This window comes from Gavia stellata, chromosome 21 (genome assembly GCF_030936135.1).
Source record: "Gavia stellata isolate bGavSte3 chromosome 21, bGavSte3.hap2, whole genome shotgun sequence".
NCBI lineage: Eukaryota > Metazoa > Chordata > Aves > Gaviiformes > Gaviidae > Gavia > Gavia stellata.
In genome coordinates this window covers 4,185,935-4,202,164 of record NC_082614.1, presented here as the reverse complement: position 1 = coordinate 4,202,164, position 16,230 = coordinate 4,185,935, and the positions used below count along the sequence as shown (strand labels likewise).

General features: G+C 36.4%; 1 protein-coding gene across 1 annotated transcript in view; it reads left to right on the top strand.

Annotated features, from left to right (window-relative positions):
• CIT (citron rho-interacting serine/threonine kinase) overlaps nucleotides 1-16,230 on the top strand; it is a 73,761-nt gene that overhangs the window by 37,919 nt on the left and 19,612 nt on the right. Inside the window, exons 20-25 of the mRNA XM_059827950.1 lie at nucleotides 539-655; nucleotides 1,100-1,209; nucleotides 4,131-4,305; nucleotides 5,739-5,936; nucleotides 8,140-8,193; nucleotides 16,019-16,216. Of these exons, the coding sequence (XP_059683933.1) occupies nucleotides 539-655; nucleotides 1,100-1,209; nucleotides 4,131-4,305; nucleotides 5,739-5,936; nucleotides 8,140-8,193; nucleotides 16,019-16,216 (852 nt within the window). The remainder of the gene's footprint in view (nucleotides 1-538; nucleotides 656-1,099; nucleotides 1,210-4,130; nucleotides 4,306-5,738; nucleotides 5,937-8,139; nucleotides 8,194-16,018; nucleotides 16,217-16,230) is intronic.

Genomic DNA, 16,230 nt, shown 5'->3' with positions numbered 1-16,230 from the left:
CCTAGTAGCAAGTACTTGTGCCACAAAAAGAAGTCTTTTACTTAGCTGTTTCATTTGATGTCTCTGACTTGAAGAATTGACGGGGTCTCGGTTGCCTTCTCATGCATACTTATGGAACTTACAAATTACTTCTGAGCCACATTGGTAGGGCAGCCAAAGGTTGTGTGTGCACTTCCTTACTTCCTCTACTATATATACTGGGGTATAGAGTTTTTCTGTTTTCTGATGTATTAGTCTGGAATATTTCCTGAACACAGTTTATATGACTTAAAATAATAATTAAAAAAATCTACAGTATCTCCATGTCTTCATAAAATTCCATCATTAAATTCAGTCTTCAGAGATAACTGAGGGAATGCCCTTTTTTGGAGTTTGCTTTTCCATAGATTTCATGCAAATGCATCTTGGGTTTAATTTTGCTTGTGATAGGATCAATTGCTTAAAAAAAAAATTCTATCTTTCTTGATGATTTTCTTTCTGCTTGCCCTTTGCCCAGTGAAACAGAGATAATTTAGACAAAAGAAATGTCTTCATTTAGGTGTTAGAAAATCAGATGAAGAAAGATCTTGCAGATAAGGAAGCACTTGAGAATATGCTCAGAAGACATGAAGAAGAAGCACGTGAGAAATGTAAAGTCCTGGCTGAACAGAAGGCGGTATGTATAGTTGAATTGGAAATCAAAACATTTTAAGAGTAGCTTTCTGAGACTCTGATTTCAAGCAAGATAATCTTGTTTGAGGTTTTGTAGTGCTGCTGAGCTGTTTGGAAGGAAATCCACTGTTTAATACTAATTTTAAAAGACAGGTTTTTTAATTCAAGGTGTATCTTCAAGAATACGTCCTTAAAAGTAGCCATGTAGCTTGCTGTGTACCTGTCATTTTATGCATTGATAAATATAATGGTTGCTTTCTCCTAATATTAAAGCAGTAGAAAGCAGTTGTAAACAGCTCTAGTAATTGCATCTGTGATGTTCTTTTGGCCATTTGATCGGTTTTCTTTTCATTCTTTTTGTTTCTGGAAAAAGTTCAGACTTCTTTTAAACATTGTTTTTATAATCACTTCTATTGTGCAGTCTCAAAGGCACATTGCTCTGTTTCAGATGATCAATGCAATGGATTCGAAGATTAGGTCACTGGAGCAGAGAATAGTGGAATTGTCTGAGGCCAATAAACTGGCAGCAAATAGCAGCCTTTTTACCCAGAGGAACATGTAAGTATAGCAACTGCTATCATACCGGTCACTATTGAACAGTTCTCAGTAAGATCTGTTCTCTTAATGTAAAAGTGGTTTGTTCTTGCGGGCCTGCTGTGCTCCCTGCTTGTTTTTCAGTGATGCAAAAATGCGCCTGTTCTTCAAATAGTTGTGGTTTACTGCGCATTTTGTGTTTCCTCAAATATGACTAGGAAAATTGGTTTGTATTACAATGTTTACTTTGGAGCCTGTCCTAAGGCTGGTGCTTTGTGCAGGTTTACCAAACATGTTAAATGAATACTAATAATTATAATGTCTAAAATACCTCTGGAGAAGCATATATTCCTTTTTTTGAACATTCATATTGCTAATAGATTTATATTTTCCTTGGTTCCTGTGACAGTTACATGATGTTGAAATTGAAAACACTAAGCACCTTTCTTTCACAAACATGCCCTGGTGAGTGAGAAGACAAGTAAGAAAAGTAGATATTTAAGCCAAGAGTTTGAATTGCTGATTGCAAGACTGAGATATTTTGTTACTGAAACAGGCAGAAGTAATGTGAAGTAGGAGATACCCCAGCTTCAGAATGCTGCTTCAATTAATTTTGTTTTCTTCCTAACCCAGATAGAACTGGCATATATCTCTCTTGCCTTCTCGGCTTCAGCCTCTCTTTAGTTCTCATCAATGACCACTGTAATAGTCAGTTCAGTGTTTTTGGGGTATACTACTGGTCAAGATCTAATGTCATCTTGAATCACTGTGTAATCAACAATAGTTCTTGTGGTGAATTCTTATTTATTAAACACAGAGCAAATCTTCTGTGTCAGATCTTTTTGTCTGCCTGAACTTTATTTTGCTTTGGATTTTATCTGAGATTCTTTGTCATTATAATGATGTTTTTACTTCATAAGTGACTTAAAGGCATTCTACTTCAAGTATAGGAAAAGGCACGGATTGTTTGATATGTCCTGCGAGGAAGGGCTAAAGTAGTATATGCCCTTACTGAGTTAAGAGATTCATCAACTTTGGCTGACTGCAGAAAGGTTTTCAGTGTCTGTCAACTGCTGGATGCAATGTCAGGTAGTGTCTCTGTGGGAAGCGCTTGGATAGATTCACCTATAATATTGAATAGAATCAAGTAAGGATGAATTCTGGCAAAGAGTTGCTTTTTTTTATTTCCTTTTCAGCAGTGATTATGCCTCCAGATATGTAATGGCTCCAATTTTTGTTGTATTTCAAATATCTGACAAGTTATTTTAGCCTGAGCAGCCAAAAATATTCACAGTAATAATGGAGAAATTTAATTGTGTTGCTCCACACCTCCAGATGACCTCAGTTAATCACACAGGAAGTGTGTTGAGGCAGCAAAAGCCATAACTTACTTTCAGTCTGAAATAAAACAGAAGTATTGTCCCAACATGTACCTGGGAAGCATATGCAAGGTCTAGTGTCATAGTCATTGGTGCTGAACTGAGTGTTAAGAATTTAGCTGACGTAGATGCATCCTCTGAGAGGAGGACACTTGACTGGAGATCCATAGGAAAAAAAAGAAAAAAATATAATAATGTTTTAACATACCACTTAGATTATTGAGAGACATATTGTCAAGTAATGTAATTTTGCAGGATTGGTGGAAGATAGTACAGAATTAACAACATTTTGAGAGAAAATTGCTTTATTATGCATGCAGATAGCTAATGAATTTGTGCTCATTTTGTGAATTGTGGTGATGAGAATGTATAAATCTGTTGTTGGACTATATTTTGAATCCACAAAAGCTACAGCTAATCTGAGCATGTTTGCTGAGGAGAACTAGTGATTAAACCCTTCAGAGGAGAGGGGAACTCTGCTAGCTTTTCTTCCATCAGTATCTGAAGAAACTAATGATTATCAGGTTTCTGAGAAAATAGCCCAGTAAACAGTAGGAAGTGAAATAACACCATTTGACAGTTCTAGCTGGCAATAATCTGTAGAGGTAAATTGAAAAAAGAGAAAGGGTGAAAGGGTGGTTTTGTGTGCAATGCACAGAAACGTGAGTCAGAAGACTTAAGTTCTATTTTTAGTTTTCTTAAGTCTTCCTATTTGATCTTGGGCAACCCACATAATTTCTCTGGGATCGGATTAATAACAGCTTATCTCACAGTGAACTTCTTAAAATATTAATTCATTAATATATGTAGAGCTTTGTGAGACTTACAAGTAGAAAGCACACTATGAGGCAGAATTTTCCAATGCATTATAAAATGATTCCAGGAATTGTAAATAATGTAGAAAGACCTTTTTTTGTTTGGTTTGGGTTTTTTTATGAGGGTATCAATTTCAAATTCTTATGGTAATAATTAATTGTTGCCAGCTCTCAAAATTCTTGTGAGCACAAGTAATTATTTTTGTTCACTTCGTAGATTAAGACTTTGATCAGAAACAGCAAAGCTTCGCTTCAATGTAGGTCAAGTTCTAAGTCCATTACAACTTAAAAAAACCCCAACAAAACAATCCACCACACACTACCCCCCCCAAACCCTATACCATAGGGTTTCTCTTATCTCATGGAAATACATTGTGTGAAAGCAACTATTCTTAGCATTTATTTTTCCTGTATAGAAAAACAAGGAATTGGTGAAATAAGAAGAAGGAACTGTAGCTTAAATATTGTTGTAGATTACCATGTACAAGATTAATTTTTCTGTGCAACTTGCAAATATGGAATTTTAGTGCTCTGGACATATGTTGATGAATACACTAGTACATGGATCTTTTGCAGGCAGGAATAAAGGATTGACTTTTTTTTTTTCTAGTTGGGATGTAGAATTTAAGCTATGAGTTTAACTATTCTACTTAACAGGAAACTTGTAGTATATTCTTCCTTACTTCACCCCAGTGAAAGGACATATGTTAAGGACATTTTGGGTTTGTCACTTGTGCTTTTCTCCTATCAGGAAAGCCCAAGAGGAGATGATTTCAGAGCTCAGGCAACAGAAGTTCTACTTGGAAACCCAAGCTGGAAAGTTAGAGGCCCAGAATCGAAAATTAGAAGAACAATTGGAAAAGATGAGTCACCAAGATCACACTGACAAGAACCGCCTGCTGGAGTTAGAGACTAGGCTGCGAGAGGTGAAAACTTGGGTTTAATCCCTCCAAACAAACTTACTTGAGTGTACCCCTTTTTAAGTATTATAGTGAGAACTAGAATTAAGTTGTTGTAGTTCTGTGTATCATAAAAAATGGTATTTTAAGGTGTATTAATTTAGTTTGGTCTAGCAGTACTTTTTTTCCCTAGGAGTAAAAAAAAAAAAAAAAAAAAAAATTAAAAATTACTCATTAGAAGGAGATAAGAGTAAGTATTAAGGATTTGTCATTCTTAGACCTAACTGAATCTGAGCTTTTAGATCACTTGCTTTCTCAAAATCATATTTATGTTTTTTGTATAGTGTCCTTATAATGTTGTCCAGCTAGTGTGGTTACGGGGTAGAGAATAAAAGCTTAGCTATGTACAATGACAAACTTAACCATAGCCTTAGAGTCTACAGAGTAGAAAGCAAAGGACGCAACAGAGTTGCTGTAAGAAAACAGGAGGCCTGTTGCTTCATGCACATTTTTCAGAAGTTTTCTGGAAAGGAAACCTAACAGTAATATGAAAATACGCATTTTTAAAGATTTGTGAGCTGTGCTTCATTTTTGGTTTTGTATCAACTAGTTTGGTTCCACTTCAATCTTCTTTTACCTTCTCCAGTCTCACTCCACTAATTTTCAGCTAAGACTGAAATCTTGCCTTTAGTTAAGAGGGTTGGACGACCAACACATGTCCTTGTTTGACCGGAAGTTGGTTGGGACCAGTGTAAGATTTCTGGCAGGCTTGTCGCGCATCTACAGCACAGCAGACAGATTCGCTTGGGATAGCAGACAGCCTGAAGAAGGTGCTAAGGTTTGGAATTGATTTTGAGCACTGAGATCTGTTCTGCTGCTTGTTCGTTTCTTAGCCATTTCTGGAAATGACATGTTTATCCCTGAGTATGCCTCAAGAAAACCTTCAACAGAAGCTATTCAAATAAACCCAGAGCCAGATGATCTGGTTGGTTTCTTTAAAAAGAATCTGAAGGGAAAATGAAATATGAAAGTCAATTGCAAAATGTATGTAATGTTTACATTCACATAAAGATTAGTATTGATGCCTAAAGGTTCTCAAATAAAGATTCTTAAAGATTCTCAATTTCAGTGAAGAAAGTTCATCATAAACTACTTCTACTTTTATGCTTTTTATATCAACTTTAGATAAGCAATATTGGAGTCACAGCTCGAACTATTCTTGTGCCCTTGTTTTAAAATGCCAGGTTGCTTTTAACCTTTTTCAAAGCAAACCAGTAGTATTTAGGTAGTAGGCAAAGCTGCGTCCTTGACTTCTCAGTGACTTAAGCAATCTTTCAGGATGTGATTTTTTGGGATAGACATGGCAATGGCATCTTAAAGTGAGGTCTGAAATGAGATTATGTTGCTTAGATTTTCTTTGTTAGTAACTTATATTTGGATGCTACTTTTTCTTTCTTCAGGTTAGCCTAGAGCATGAAGAACAAAAGCTGGAACTCAAAAGGCAGTTGACAGAATTGCAGCTGACACTCCAGGAGCGGGAATCTCAAATTACTGGGCTGCAGGCTGCACGGACAGCCCTGGAGAATCAGCTCCGCGAAGCCAAAACTGAACTAGAGGAGACTACAGCTGAGGCAGAGGAAGAGATTCAAGCTCTCACGGTGAGCCCTAAACTTCATACTATGAGCTATATATCCAGATTAGAATTATGTAGGCGCATGTTTCATAAAGAGGTTAAAAGGAATTTATACTATTTAACTTTTAATTTTCAGAACAGGATATGAATAGTGCCTTGCGTTGATAGGGGCAGGAATGGCTAAAATGTTAAATTGTGTCTGTCTTATTATCTTTAACCATATGAGTGCTTCCTAGTAGTGGTTCATTGCTGCCAAAACTGATTGTTTGTAAGAGCATTATTACTTTTGTGATGAGGTGAAAGTTGCATATGAAATTGTTATTGTTAGGCATTTTACTCTGTGATTTACTTATTTAAATAATATCTCGTGAGCTTGAAAGTACTTGATGATCATAAATGTTTTGATGATTTTTATTTTTTTTTCTACCAGTTATCCTGCTTTCAGGATACTTATTTGGGAAGAAAACTCAAACAATTTCCGAGGGAAATAGTGTTGTTAGTACCCTAATTTTATTCCAATGCTTATTTCATTAAAAATTGTCAAGTGTGTCTTGCAGTCTCTGGTGAGGTGTGTGAAAGGAAAAAATAAAGTTCAGTTCCCCCCTCCCCTCCTCCCCCCCAGTAAATGGAATTCTAAATTATATGGTGCTGGTTGCTGTCACTAGAGTACAAAAAGATGCTTTCAAACTGCTTGATTCTAAGAAATGTTTCCTTCATAAAAGATTCCCAGGGCTGTGGGGGGAGAGAATGGAGAAGTATATGACCTGCTACTTTGGATGCCAGCTAACCCCCACTGAGCAGCAGTCTTTAATGACCTTCAAATCCAGTTATTTTGAAGTGTAGAAAATGTGCATTCTCTTGCTCCAGTGGCATTTGATCAAAGAACTATTCCGAATATTTCTGCCATTGCTATTTTTTGAAAGGGATGGTGGGCTCAGCTGAGATAGGTGCTTGAATTATGTTGATGCTTTGGGTAGATGAAGGGAGAACGTTCACTCAGAGTTGTTCTAAAGCGGGTACATGCTGGGAAAGTACAGCAGCAACATCAAGGCTTAAGAATAACTGAATAGACCATGGCATCAGTTTCTTTTTTGCTCAAAACTGAGGCGGTCCCCTCCTAGCTGAAAGCTTTGCGTGACAACTAATATCACTGCCAATGGGATGGCGATGTGCTTGATATCTTTACCCTACACCACCAGTGAAACAGATGAGTATTTATGACCTGTGTTCACTCAGTTATTGCTTCAGTTAATTTGGCAAAATGGACCAGCTGTTGTAAGATAGTCCAGTTCGATGGGCTTGGGAGTATTTCTGTTATGGATTTTTTAATATACTTTTTTTATTTCTCACGTTGCCTGTTGTGGTAAGATAGCTTTCTAGCTCTCATATTTGACTTCTGCTGAACAGTTATTTCCTGTTTAGTCTCTTGGCTCTAAGAAAAATGTTCTGAATGAAGAAAGGTGGCTGGATGTGCTAGTGCACTAACCTTTCATTTGTTAAGTTTTCTGATAGCATATGACATTAGACACTTGTTAAATCAGTTTTGATGAATTTTGAGAGAGGCCAGGAGGCTGAAACAAGAACTTTTTGCTTTGTCATGCTTTGCTTGTAAATTAGGAGGTAAAATGGTGCATGCAATACTGCATTCTTTAAAATAAGTGTTTGCAGTTTTCTGTACTTTGGATGCTGTCTTCCAAAGAATTGATTGTTATGTTTCATCACTCCTTTTAGAGAGGCTCAGGATTAAATGGTACTTTGTGGTAGGATTCAGGTAGATTAGCAGAGCTGTTTGGGGTAGCTTGCATAAGACTTCATTATAGTTTTTCTTTGCAAGTGTTAAATTGTATGCAGTATTTATTTCATATAAAATACCAATCTGGATATGGAAGTAAAACCAACTCAGATTTGAATGTCAAAAATGTACAAACTTAACATGGAATTGACATGTCTTCCAGTGACCACTTCAGATGGAACCTTTTATGTAATTCAGTTCTTGAGTTTGTACATTTTTCTGAAGTAGTTCAGAATTGGGAGCGTGTGTTTTGATTAAGTAGGATGTGACTTTTGTTAATCAGTTCTTTGCCACTACAGAGTGCTTTCGTAGCCTGCAGCATCTGCCTTCCAAACTTTGCTTGCTGGTAGGTTGTTCTGCAGTTTGTTTAGCAACAGCTGTTGGATTCGAATTCTAATGTATGAAAAATTGATGATTAACTTCTTACCTCCTTTAGGCACATAGAGATGAAATCCAGCGTAAATTTGAAGCCCTTCGTAATAGCTGCACAGTGAGTATTAAATACAGATCGTTGAATTATTTTGAAATTAAGGATGAGGAAAAAAACAATTTACTTATTTAATCCTTGATGATACTAGTTCCTAATGTGGACTTCTGGATTCAAGGTGTTAGCAGGACCCAGATGGATTGGATTTGATTTCTGTGAGGTTTCAGGTAGACCTCAATTTTGAGGTTTTAGTCTGATCATGAAATTGACACTATTCTTCTTTTTGGAGAAGAAAGTAAATTAAAATATCTCATTGCAGTGCAGCTAATAAGAATGGTGTAGCAGCTGCAAAAATGATTGTAGGTGAAGATCTTTTCTGCTCACAAGAAGAAAAGATCTACCTGTCCAAATCCTGAGCTGCGTTGTAGATCTAGGCCAGAGTGGAAGAGCCTTCATCCAGCTCTGGGTTTTAAGGAGGACTTTAACACTGTTTGAAGAGGCAAGAAGTGTTATGGTTCCAAATGATACATTGACATATAGTCATCGACTCAAAGATCAAAGAGGACTCTAGGATCTTAATTTGCACCTTCTGTTGCTTGAGATCTTTTGACATGTTTTTAGATTAATTTCATCAATCCAGGACAGATGTCCAAGGGTTTATCAATCAATAGGGATTCTTGCAGATTAACACTGCCTTCAGACTTACGATGCTTGATGGAGAGCATCTGTCTTCCAATGACATGAATTACAAAAGGACCACAGTCCTCTGGGTCAGCATTGATTGCTGATCTTTCTAGGCTTTTTCTCCTTACCCCACCCTGTAAGCAGGGTTTAACTGCTGGGTTTTTTTAATCTTGATTGTTTCCCTACTTCCACTGATTTCCTCAAACTTGATTTTTCATGCTGTAGGACTATCTAATGCACAAGTTTTCATCTTTCAAAAATATCTTTTCAGGGTGAGAGTTACTCTGTTTTCCTCAGTTGCTCTTTATCACTAAGCAAGGGGATTCTTCTATTCTGTTCATAGAATATACTGATATGAAGAAGTGAGGAAGTAGAGCTTACCAAAGTGTGTTAACCCCTATCTAAAAGAAATCCTGCACAAGAAACTTTAATTTTTGCTCCCTTCTTTGTTTACTTAGATTGATCCTCTAGCTCCATATGTGCTATCATGTATCTTACATCCATAGCTATCTTCTTTTGTTCTATCTTGCCCTTCATACAGAATGACAGCTTTCTATGAAAATGCTTCTGTGATCTCCATGCAGGCAAAAACCAGTTGTGGAAAATCTGTAACTACTTTTGATTGCATGATAGGCTGCATTTCAGTGGTTGTAACTCATTATCTAGTAACACCTTGGCTCTGTAAGTGTGGGGAACAATCTCCAGCAGTGAAGAGTGACCCGTAACATATCAAGAATGTTGAGAGCTTCAAAGGTTCTGCATAAAAAGATTTCTAAAAGTGTTGTGCATTGTAAGGCCCTTCAGTGGGATAAGTGGAATCAGACATCCTCATCAATAAGAAATTAGTTAAATAGTTCCTAAATGAATAATACATGCTCTTCATACATTCTCTTTCCAGCCCAGGAGAATGCACATATAATTTAATTAACCATGGATATAAACTTTCTTGTTCTGTGTTACGAGTAGTTCTAGCTGTCCATCCTGTACCGAGGAGCACTGAGAGAAAATATAGAACAATCCTCTGTTGACAGTGAGGGATCAGGGAACATTTATTATGGTGCCTTCACAAGACGTTTCAACCTCATTTTTATGTGATTGTGACCAGTATGATGCAGGCTTTGCTTTTTGGTGACCATGTGATTCTACTTGAAGGTGATTAGAATTTATAGTCCTTTTAAAATAAGATAACACTTCAAGGGAATAACTGTAATATCCTGCTACTTATGCAGCATGATAATGAGTGGGTTTATTCTTTTAGCAAGTTTTCAAAAGATACCCTTTTTAAGCTGAAACAAACTCCTTGAACTAGTCTGGCAAACTTTGGTATGGAATTATTTTTTATTTAATCTTACTGAGAAATACAAACCAGCATAAGAATTATGAAAATAAGATTAGACAGGGAAAAAAATTGAAAGATTGAATTACTTCAGTACTTTTGTAGTACTCAAAAGCTAAATAAAAATACTTAATCTACTTTCTTTTGGTATTTCTTCTGTTTCTGTAGCTTCACAAAGGTCACAGCTTCTAATTGTAGAGAAGGCTTACACCTCAAATATGTGTCTGCTTTCCCTGTACCCTCATTGCACTCTTGTTCCTCCTTTTGCTGAGGTCTCTGACCAAGTAGACATTTTTTAGGTTCTCCTATATGTTCATTTTAAATTTGCTGTGTTTTGGGGTGCATACATAGAGACCATTGCTATGTTGTTGGACATAATTTCTGCCTTGTTTGTGAATTTATATTCAGTTGCTCTGATAGCTCTGCATTGTTTCATCTTGTGACATCTCTCTCTTACTATGGGGGCCAAAAAGAAAATGCTAGCTTTTGCTTTCTCTGTTGTGCAAGAAATGACACACACACACACACACACACACACAGACAGATGCATGTGGGCACACATGAAGAACAATATTTTATCATAACCTTCTCAAAATGATAGCTCATCCAGCAAATCTGTTGAGGGAGAAGGACTAGTTCCCTACACTTAAAGAACTATTCTATCAAAAATATGATTTGAGTGTTAAAAATATTTTCTAGGCAATCAAAAGAAGGTCTAGAAATAAAAGGCATTTTCTTAAATAGGAAAATTTACGTATTTGTCAGTTGTTTCCAACTGCCTCTTAATTATGGCTTGTTGTTGGATCATCAACACATTTGAAGTTAAAAATGCAACTAAGTTATCTAAATAATAGTAGAATTGTTCCAAAAAGAAAACACTCAGTAAGCAGGTGGTATGGTAAAGTCTATAAATATTTAGAAGAAAAGAATCCTATAAAGTATTTACACTCAGCTTAGTAAAATACTATTGCTATTCTAGGGAACCACCATCTGAATCTTCTAGTTTCTTTCAGGTACAAGCTGTTGCTTTTTTTACTCTAGCAAGCAGAGTGGCATTTCTTAATACTAATTGAATATTGCATTTCCATTTATTCAAGATTTCTCCAGTAAAACAAGGTTTATCTCCCCTCCTTCAGGTTCTTTTGTCATCATCTTGTGTTCCGGTCTTAAGAATTAACAGGCTTGATTCTGCACTTGTCTATGAGATTGGATATTGAGGCATTAAATCTGCAAGCCTGTTAGGCACATGTATAATTTTAGTCGTGCATAAAGTCCTGCTGACTTCGGTTTAAGATCCTGATTCCACCTTGGCTCAATGAGTTGGCATACAAGAATAATCTGAGTTCTTGAGAACCTCCAAAATTATGTCTAAAGATGTTTTATACTTTGATGCTAAATTATGTTTCAGAGTAAAGGGATCTTGCCCACTGTAACAAGGCTAATACCCAGGCAAAAACTTTATGTGGCTCTGTTAAATTTGTAAAAAAAACAAAAAAACAAAAAACAAACAAACAACAAAAAAAAAAATTGGCCATTGGGTGGGAGGGTTTATTCCTGATTCTCATTTCACAGAAAATGTGATGGCAGATGCCAACTACAGGCAAAAATGGAGCTTTGTAGTTTTTGTAGCCTGACAAAAAGACAGAGACTTCTAGGGTGTTGATGAGGTTGCTGTGAAAGAGGCTAATGGGACCTTCACCTTCATCATGATTTGAGGATGAGGCTCATGGTTGGTAGAGGCAGCTCGTCTTCTGGGAACTAGGATGCAGGAGTACAGGAGACGCTATGTTTTAATAACGGGTTGGTGTGGGAAAGAGAGGAATGCAGACTGTGCAATGTACTACTACTCTGCAGCTACTAACGAGAGCAATGTAGCTCAAGCTAAGCCATGATGAGTTTTTGGAGACTGAGATCTCTGTGCAAGGTATGTTTCAAGTCACAGATGTTGTCTGACTATGGAAAGGGGAAGAAAGTGAGAAGTGAGGAGTTCATTGTTATATATCGATCAAACAGGTAGAAATACAAGACTGGTATCTATCTGCAGCTGTGTTCATTAAGAGGCTTGGTATTGTCCATTACAATGGTTGGTATTTCTCCACTAGAAAAGCTTTGTGTCTCGGATCCAAATGTGAGCAGGTTAAGACGAAGTGAGTCTGATGCCTGCTCTGGCTTCCTCCTGACAATAATTTGGGGCTGAGAGATAGCTTTTCCTTTTTTCTTATTTACTTCTGACAGCTAGCTTTCTAGTAAAGATTAGTTGGGGTGGGGAGGAGTGGAAATGGATAGAGTAAAACTATGCATTAGTGTGGAAGTTCTGAATTAAGGTTGTATGAAAAATTATATTAAACTCCAAATAACAGGCTGCTGATAGCGTCCTGAAACAGTTAACTGTGCTGTGTCCGAGGATTTTCCTGCATGTTTGTTGGTGGCATCTGAGAACTGAGATGTCTTCATGAAGGAATAAGGTTATGGAGAAGTTTGCAAGCTGCAGTTAGTAGTATTATAAAACTGCTTCCTTTTCTCCTTTCCCTCATTATTTTGCCTGTTATTTTGATACGTGGAGCATATGGATTAGATTTTGTACATTGTGTCTGATATGCAAACCTAATTATCATGGCCCTGAACTACTTGTTGCTATGATATTTAATTTGTGATCCATGTCTGGAGAAGTTTGTAGGGCCAGGTATAATAGCTGGGAACCTGCACAATCTCACAATAGAGAAACACTTTGCTTTTCTGAAACTATGCAATGGGGAGGGAATTGTGCTGAATATGGTCACTTTTGCTGAAAAGCTGTTATGCTTGGGTTGCTCTGTAATATTGAAAAATGAGATACAGTCTTCTGTATCAGTTGTGCGCTTAGATGTGGCATGTAGAGAACCATCTCCCAAGATTAGCATGGTGTAGTTAGACTATATCTCTATTTTGTGGATTAGTTGTGATGAAGATGTGCATAGATTGAAGAGAAAGTTTCAGTTGCTCTGTGAGTAATAATACAGTGGCACAGATAAGGCTGCCTAGATTGTCTAGAGTTGCTTTCCCGTGCTTTCAAGTGTTCGGTTGTTTTATAAACTTTAAATGAGAAGATTTTTGTAATTATATTATGGGTTTCTAAAGGATATAATAGTGTTTTCTTACAGACTTCCCTTTAATGTTCCTATGAATTTAACTCCAGAATAGCTCAGGCTTGGTTGTTGGTTTATTTTGGGTTTTTTTGCCTGGGGATTTCCTTAACTGAAAAGAAAAATACCTAAAGCTGTTAACTCTTTTCAGGTAGAGGATTCTGGCATAGGTTGTATGTATGTATGTATGCCTAAGACAACATTTCCTATCAAATGTGGTTTTTTGATCTGTGTTTTCTTTCTTCTTGGTTCCCAGGACAGGCATTTATACCACATCCTGTCCCATTTTCCTGTGTCAGTATTACCCTTTACTATTTAGGCTTTATAGTATTTATAAACTCTGTAACCCTGTTGGGGTATACATAGCTGCAGATAGCTTTTAAAAATTGGATTTGTCAACAAATTTCCCCTTTCCCCATCAAAAAAGGCAAATTGTACTAAGAAGAACAAATTTTCTCGCTTTAAAAAAATAAAAGTCTATCAATCTACATAGATTACATTATATAGGTTATAATATATTTGGAATTTAAGCCAAGCCATTTTGGAATTCTCAATAAATATACTATTAGGAAAATATTCAAGAAAGGAGATCACATCGCTTCTGGAACCCTTCTTTCTTAACTGCTTTGTTATTTGTCTTAAGTTTTCCAGAAATATCCTACTAGATAAAATGTAACAGTGAAATTAAAATGGTCTGGTTTAATTTTAGTTATATTCAGGGAAAGAAGTAAAAAATCTCAGAACATAGGATAAAGGCGAATGGGAGTTTAACTTCCAGCCCTTAAGGGATGAAATCAACTTGAAATGCAGCCAGTTTTAAAAAACTAAATAAGTAGTTTGACATATTAACTCTGCATGTCACCGTATCAATTTTGTGTTTCCCCCATCTTTGCTTTCTTGTATTTCAAAACTAGTTTAATAATTTTTCTAGAAAGTACTTGTACTAATGTATAAAATATATGTGGAAGAAACCATAGATGTATAAAATATCTTAAAACTGCTTAGATACGTGGTGTAGTTAAACATAAAAATAAAAACCCGTAGAACAAAAAGAGAGATTATCCTATCTGGCAGTTAGTAGAAATCTCAGATGTTACTTGTAAGAATGGCAGGTAAACCACTGTAAAAACAAACATTCTTTTGTTCCTTTTTCTTTGTATAATTAGATTTCTAAGTTCTTATCCCTACAGCAATATAGACACTAACACATCCTTATGATACAGTCTGCCGCCTTTGAAAACTTGATGCATCCAATACAGAAAAAAATGTATTTTGAATAAGGCAGTAAAAGTGCTCAAGAAACAACCACACGATCAGATTTTCATTAGAAATGTTGTGGTTTAGAGTATGAATCATTTTGATTTGGCCCTAAACATATGGGTAGGAGGAGCTCCCCTTCACCCAGAAGGGAGTAATGTCAGTTGGACTTTTTCTGCTGACAGTTTAAAAATCAAATACTTAGATCTAGGAGAGGCATGGTAAAAGGCTGCCAATATATGTGCTACCGATTCTTCAAAAAGAAATGGTTGTCATCTTTCCAGATAGCTGAGAAAAGCTGTATGCTTTATGCTCTACTGCTTTAGATATTTAAGTCCTTGGCTTGTGTAAGAAATTGGAACATTTCAAATTTAAATGTGTGGCCAACTGTGCTCTGGGATTTTAATTTTCCCCGTTTAATGAAGTATCTTAATGAAGTATCTTATTCACTTTTCTTTGACATCTAGGAAAAAATGCCTGTAGTACATATTTGTAAGAGTTGAATATGAATTGTATAGAGCTCTCCAGTTTCTGAAATTTTTATTAAGCTGATTTCAAGATTATGCTGAGGTTCCTTTCTCTTCTGTTGTGATGATGTTATTTTTGAGTTAGGAGGAGGTACAGGTATTCATCCACCCAGTGTTCATGGCCTTTCATTCACAAAAATCAAATGGGGCTGTGAAAATGGCCCACTGTTGTTCATATTTTTCTTTAAATTGAAGGGGAATGTGGTTTAAAGTGTACAGTATAATGCTATTCTGATTAAACAAATGGACGCTTCCAATTCATTAAAGGCAAGGCTATTGTCCTTGTTGAATTTTTCCTTTTCACTGATTTTCTGTTAGTTTGTTGTGCTGCCACACTTTTTTTTCATCATATATCCTGTGCTGCCATCCATAATACTGTTAACTTATAGAATATATTTCTTAAATTTTTTCTGCTTTTCCTGGTTACATGCAGTGTTACATATAGTAATATAAACAATTGCTAGGCAGATTCATCAGATTGTACTGCCTCCATTGCACCTCTTGTTCAGTTTTCTTAAATATCACGCTTTGAAAGCCTCTCTGAGAGGTGTTAGCCTCATTTCACTTACAGGGAAATAGAGGCAAAAAAGGTTAAGTGCCTTGGCAAAGGCACACTGTAAGTCAGCAGCAGATCCAAGGATACAACCAGAACTCCTGACTCCCTATCCAGTGCTTTAGATGTGACAGTTCTCTCTCAAATAGTAAATTGCATTGCAGCATAGTTATACTCTAAACCAAGTTTTTTTCAAAAAAAGCTATCTTCTGTAAGAAACGAAGTCCTAATCAAAGTACACTCCTGTGCATAAAATCTACCATTAGAATGTTGCTTTTGTTTAAATTTGAAAAAATAAAAAAGCCAGGTTGTCTCCTTGCTTGGCAATAAATGGTTCTGTGAGAGAAGAACACTTTTTTCAAAAAAACTGTACTCGCTGACATGTAATTTAATTTATTTTTCTTTCTAGGTCATTACGGATTTGGAAGAGCAGCTGAACCAGCTCAGTGAAGACAATGCAGAACTGAACAATCAGAATTTTTTCCTGTCCAAACAACTTGATGAGGCCTCAGGGGCCAATGACGAGGTTGTCCAGTTGCGAAGTGAAGTTGACCATCTCCGTCGGGAGATCACAGAGAGGGAGATGCAGCTTACCAGTCAGAAACAAGTAAGGATTTATAA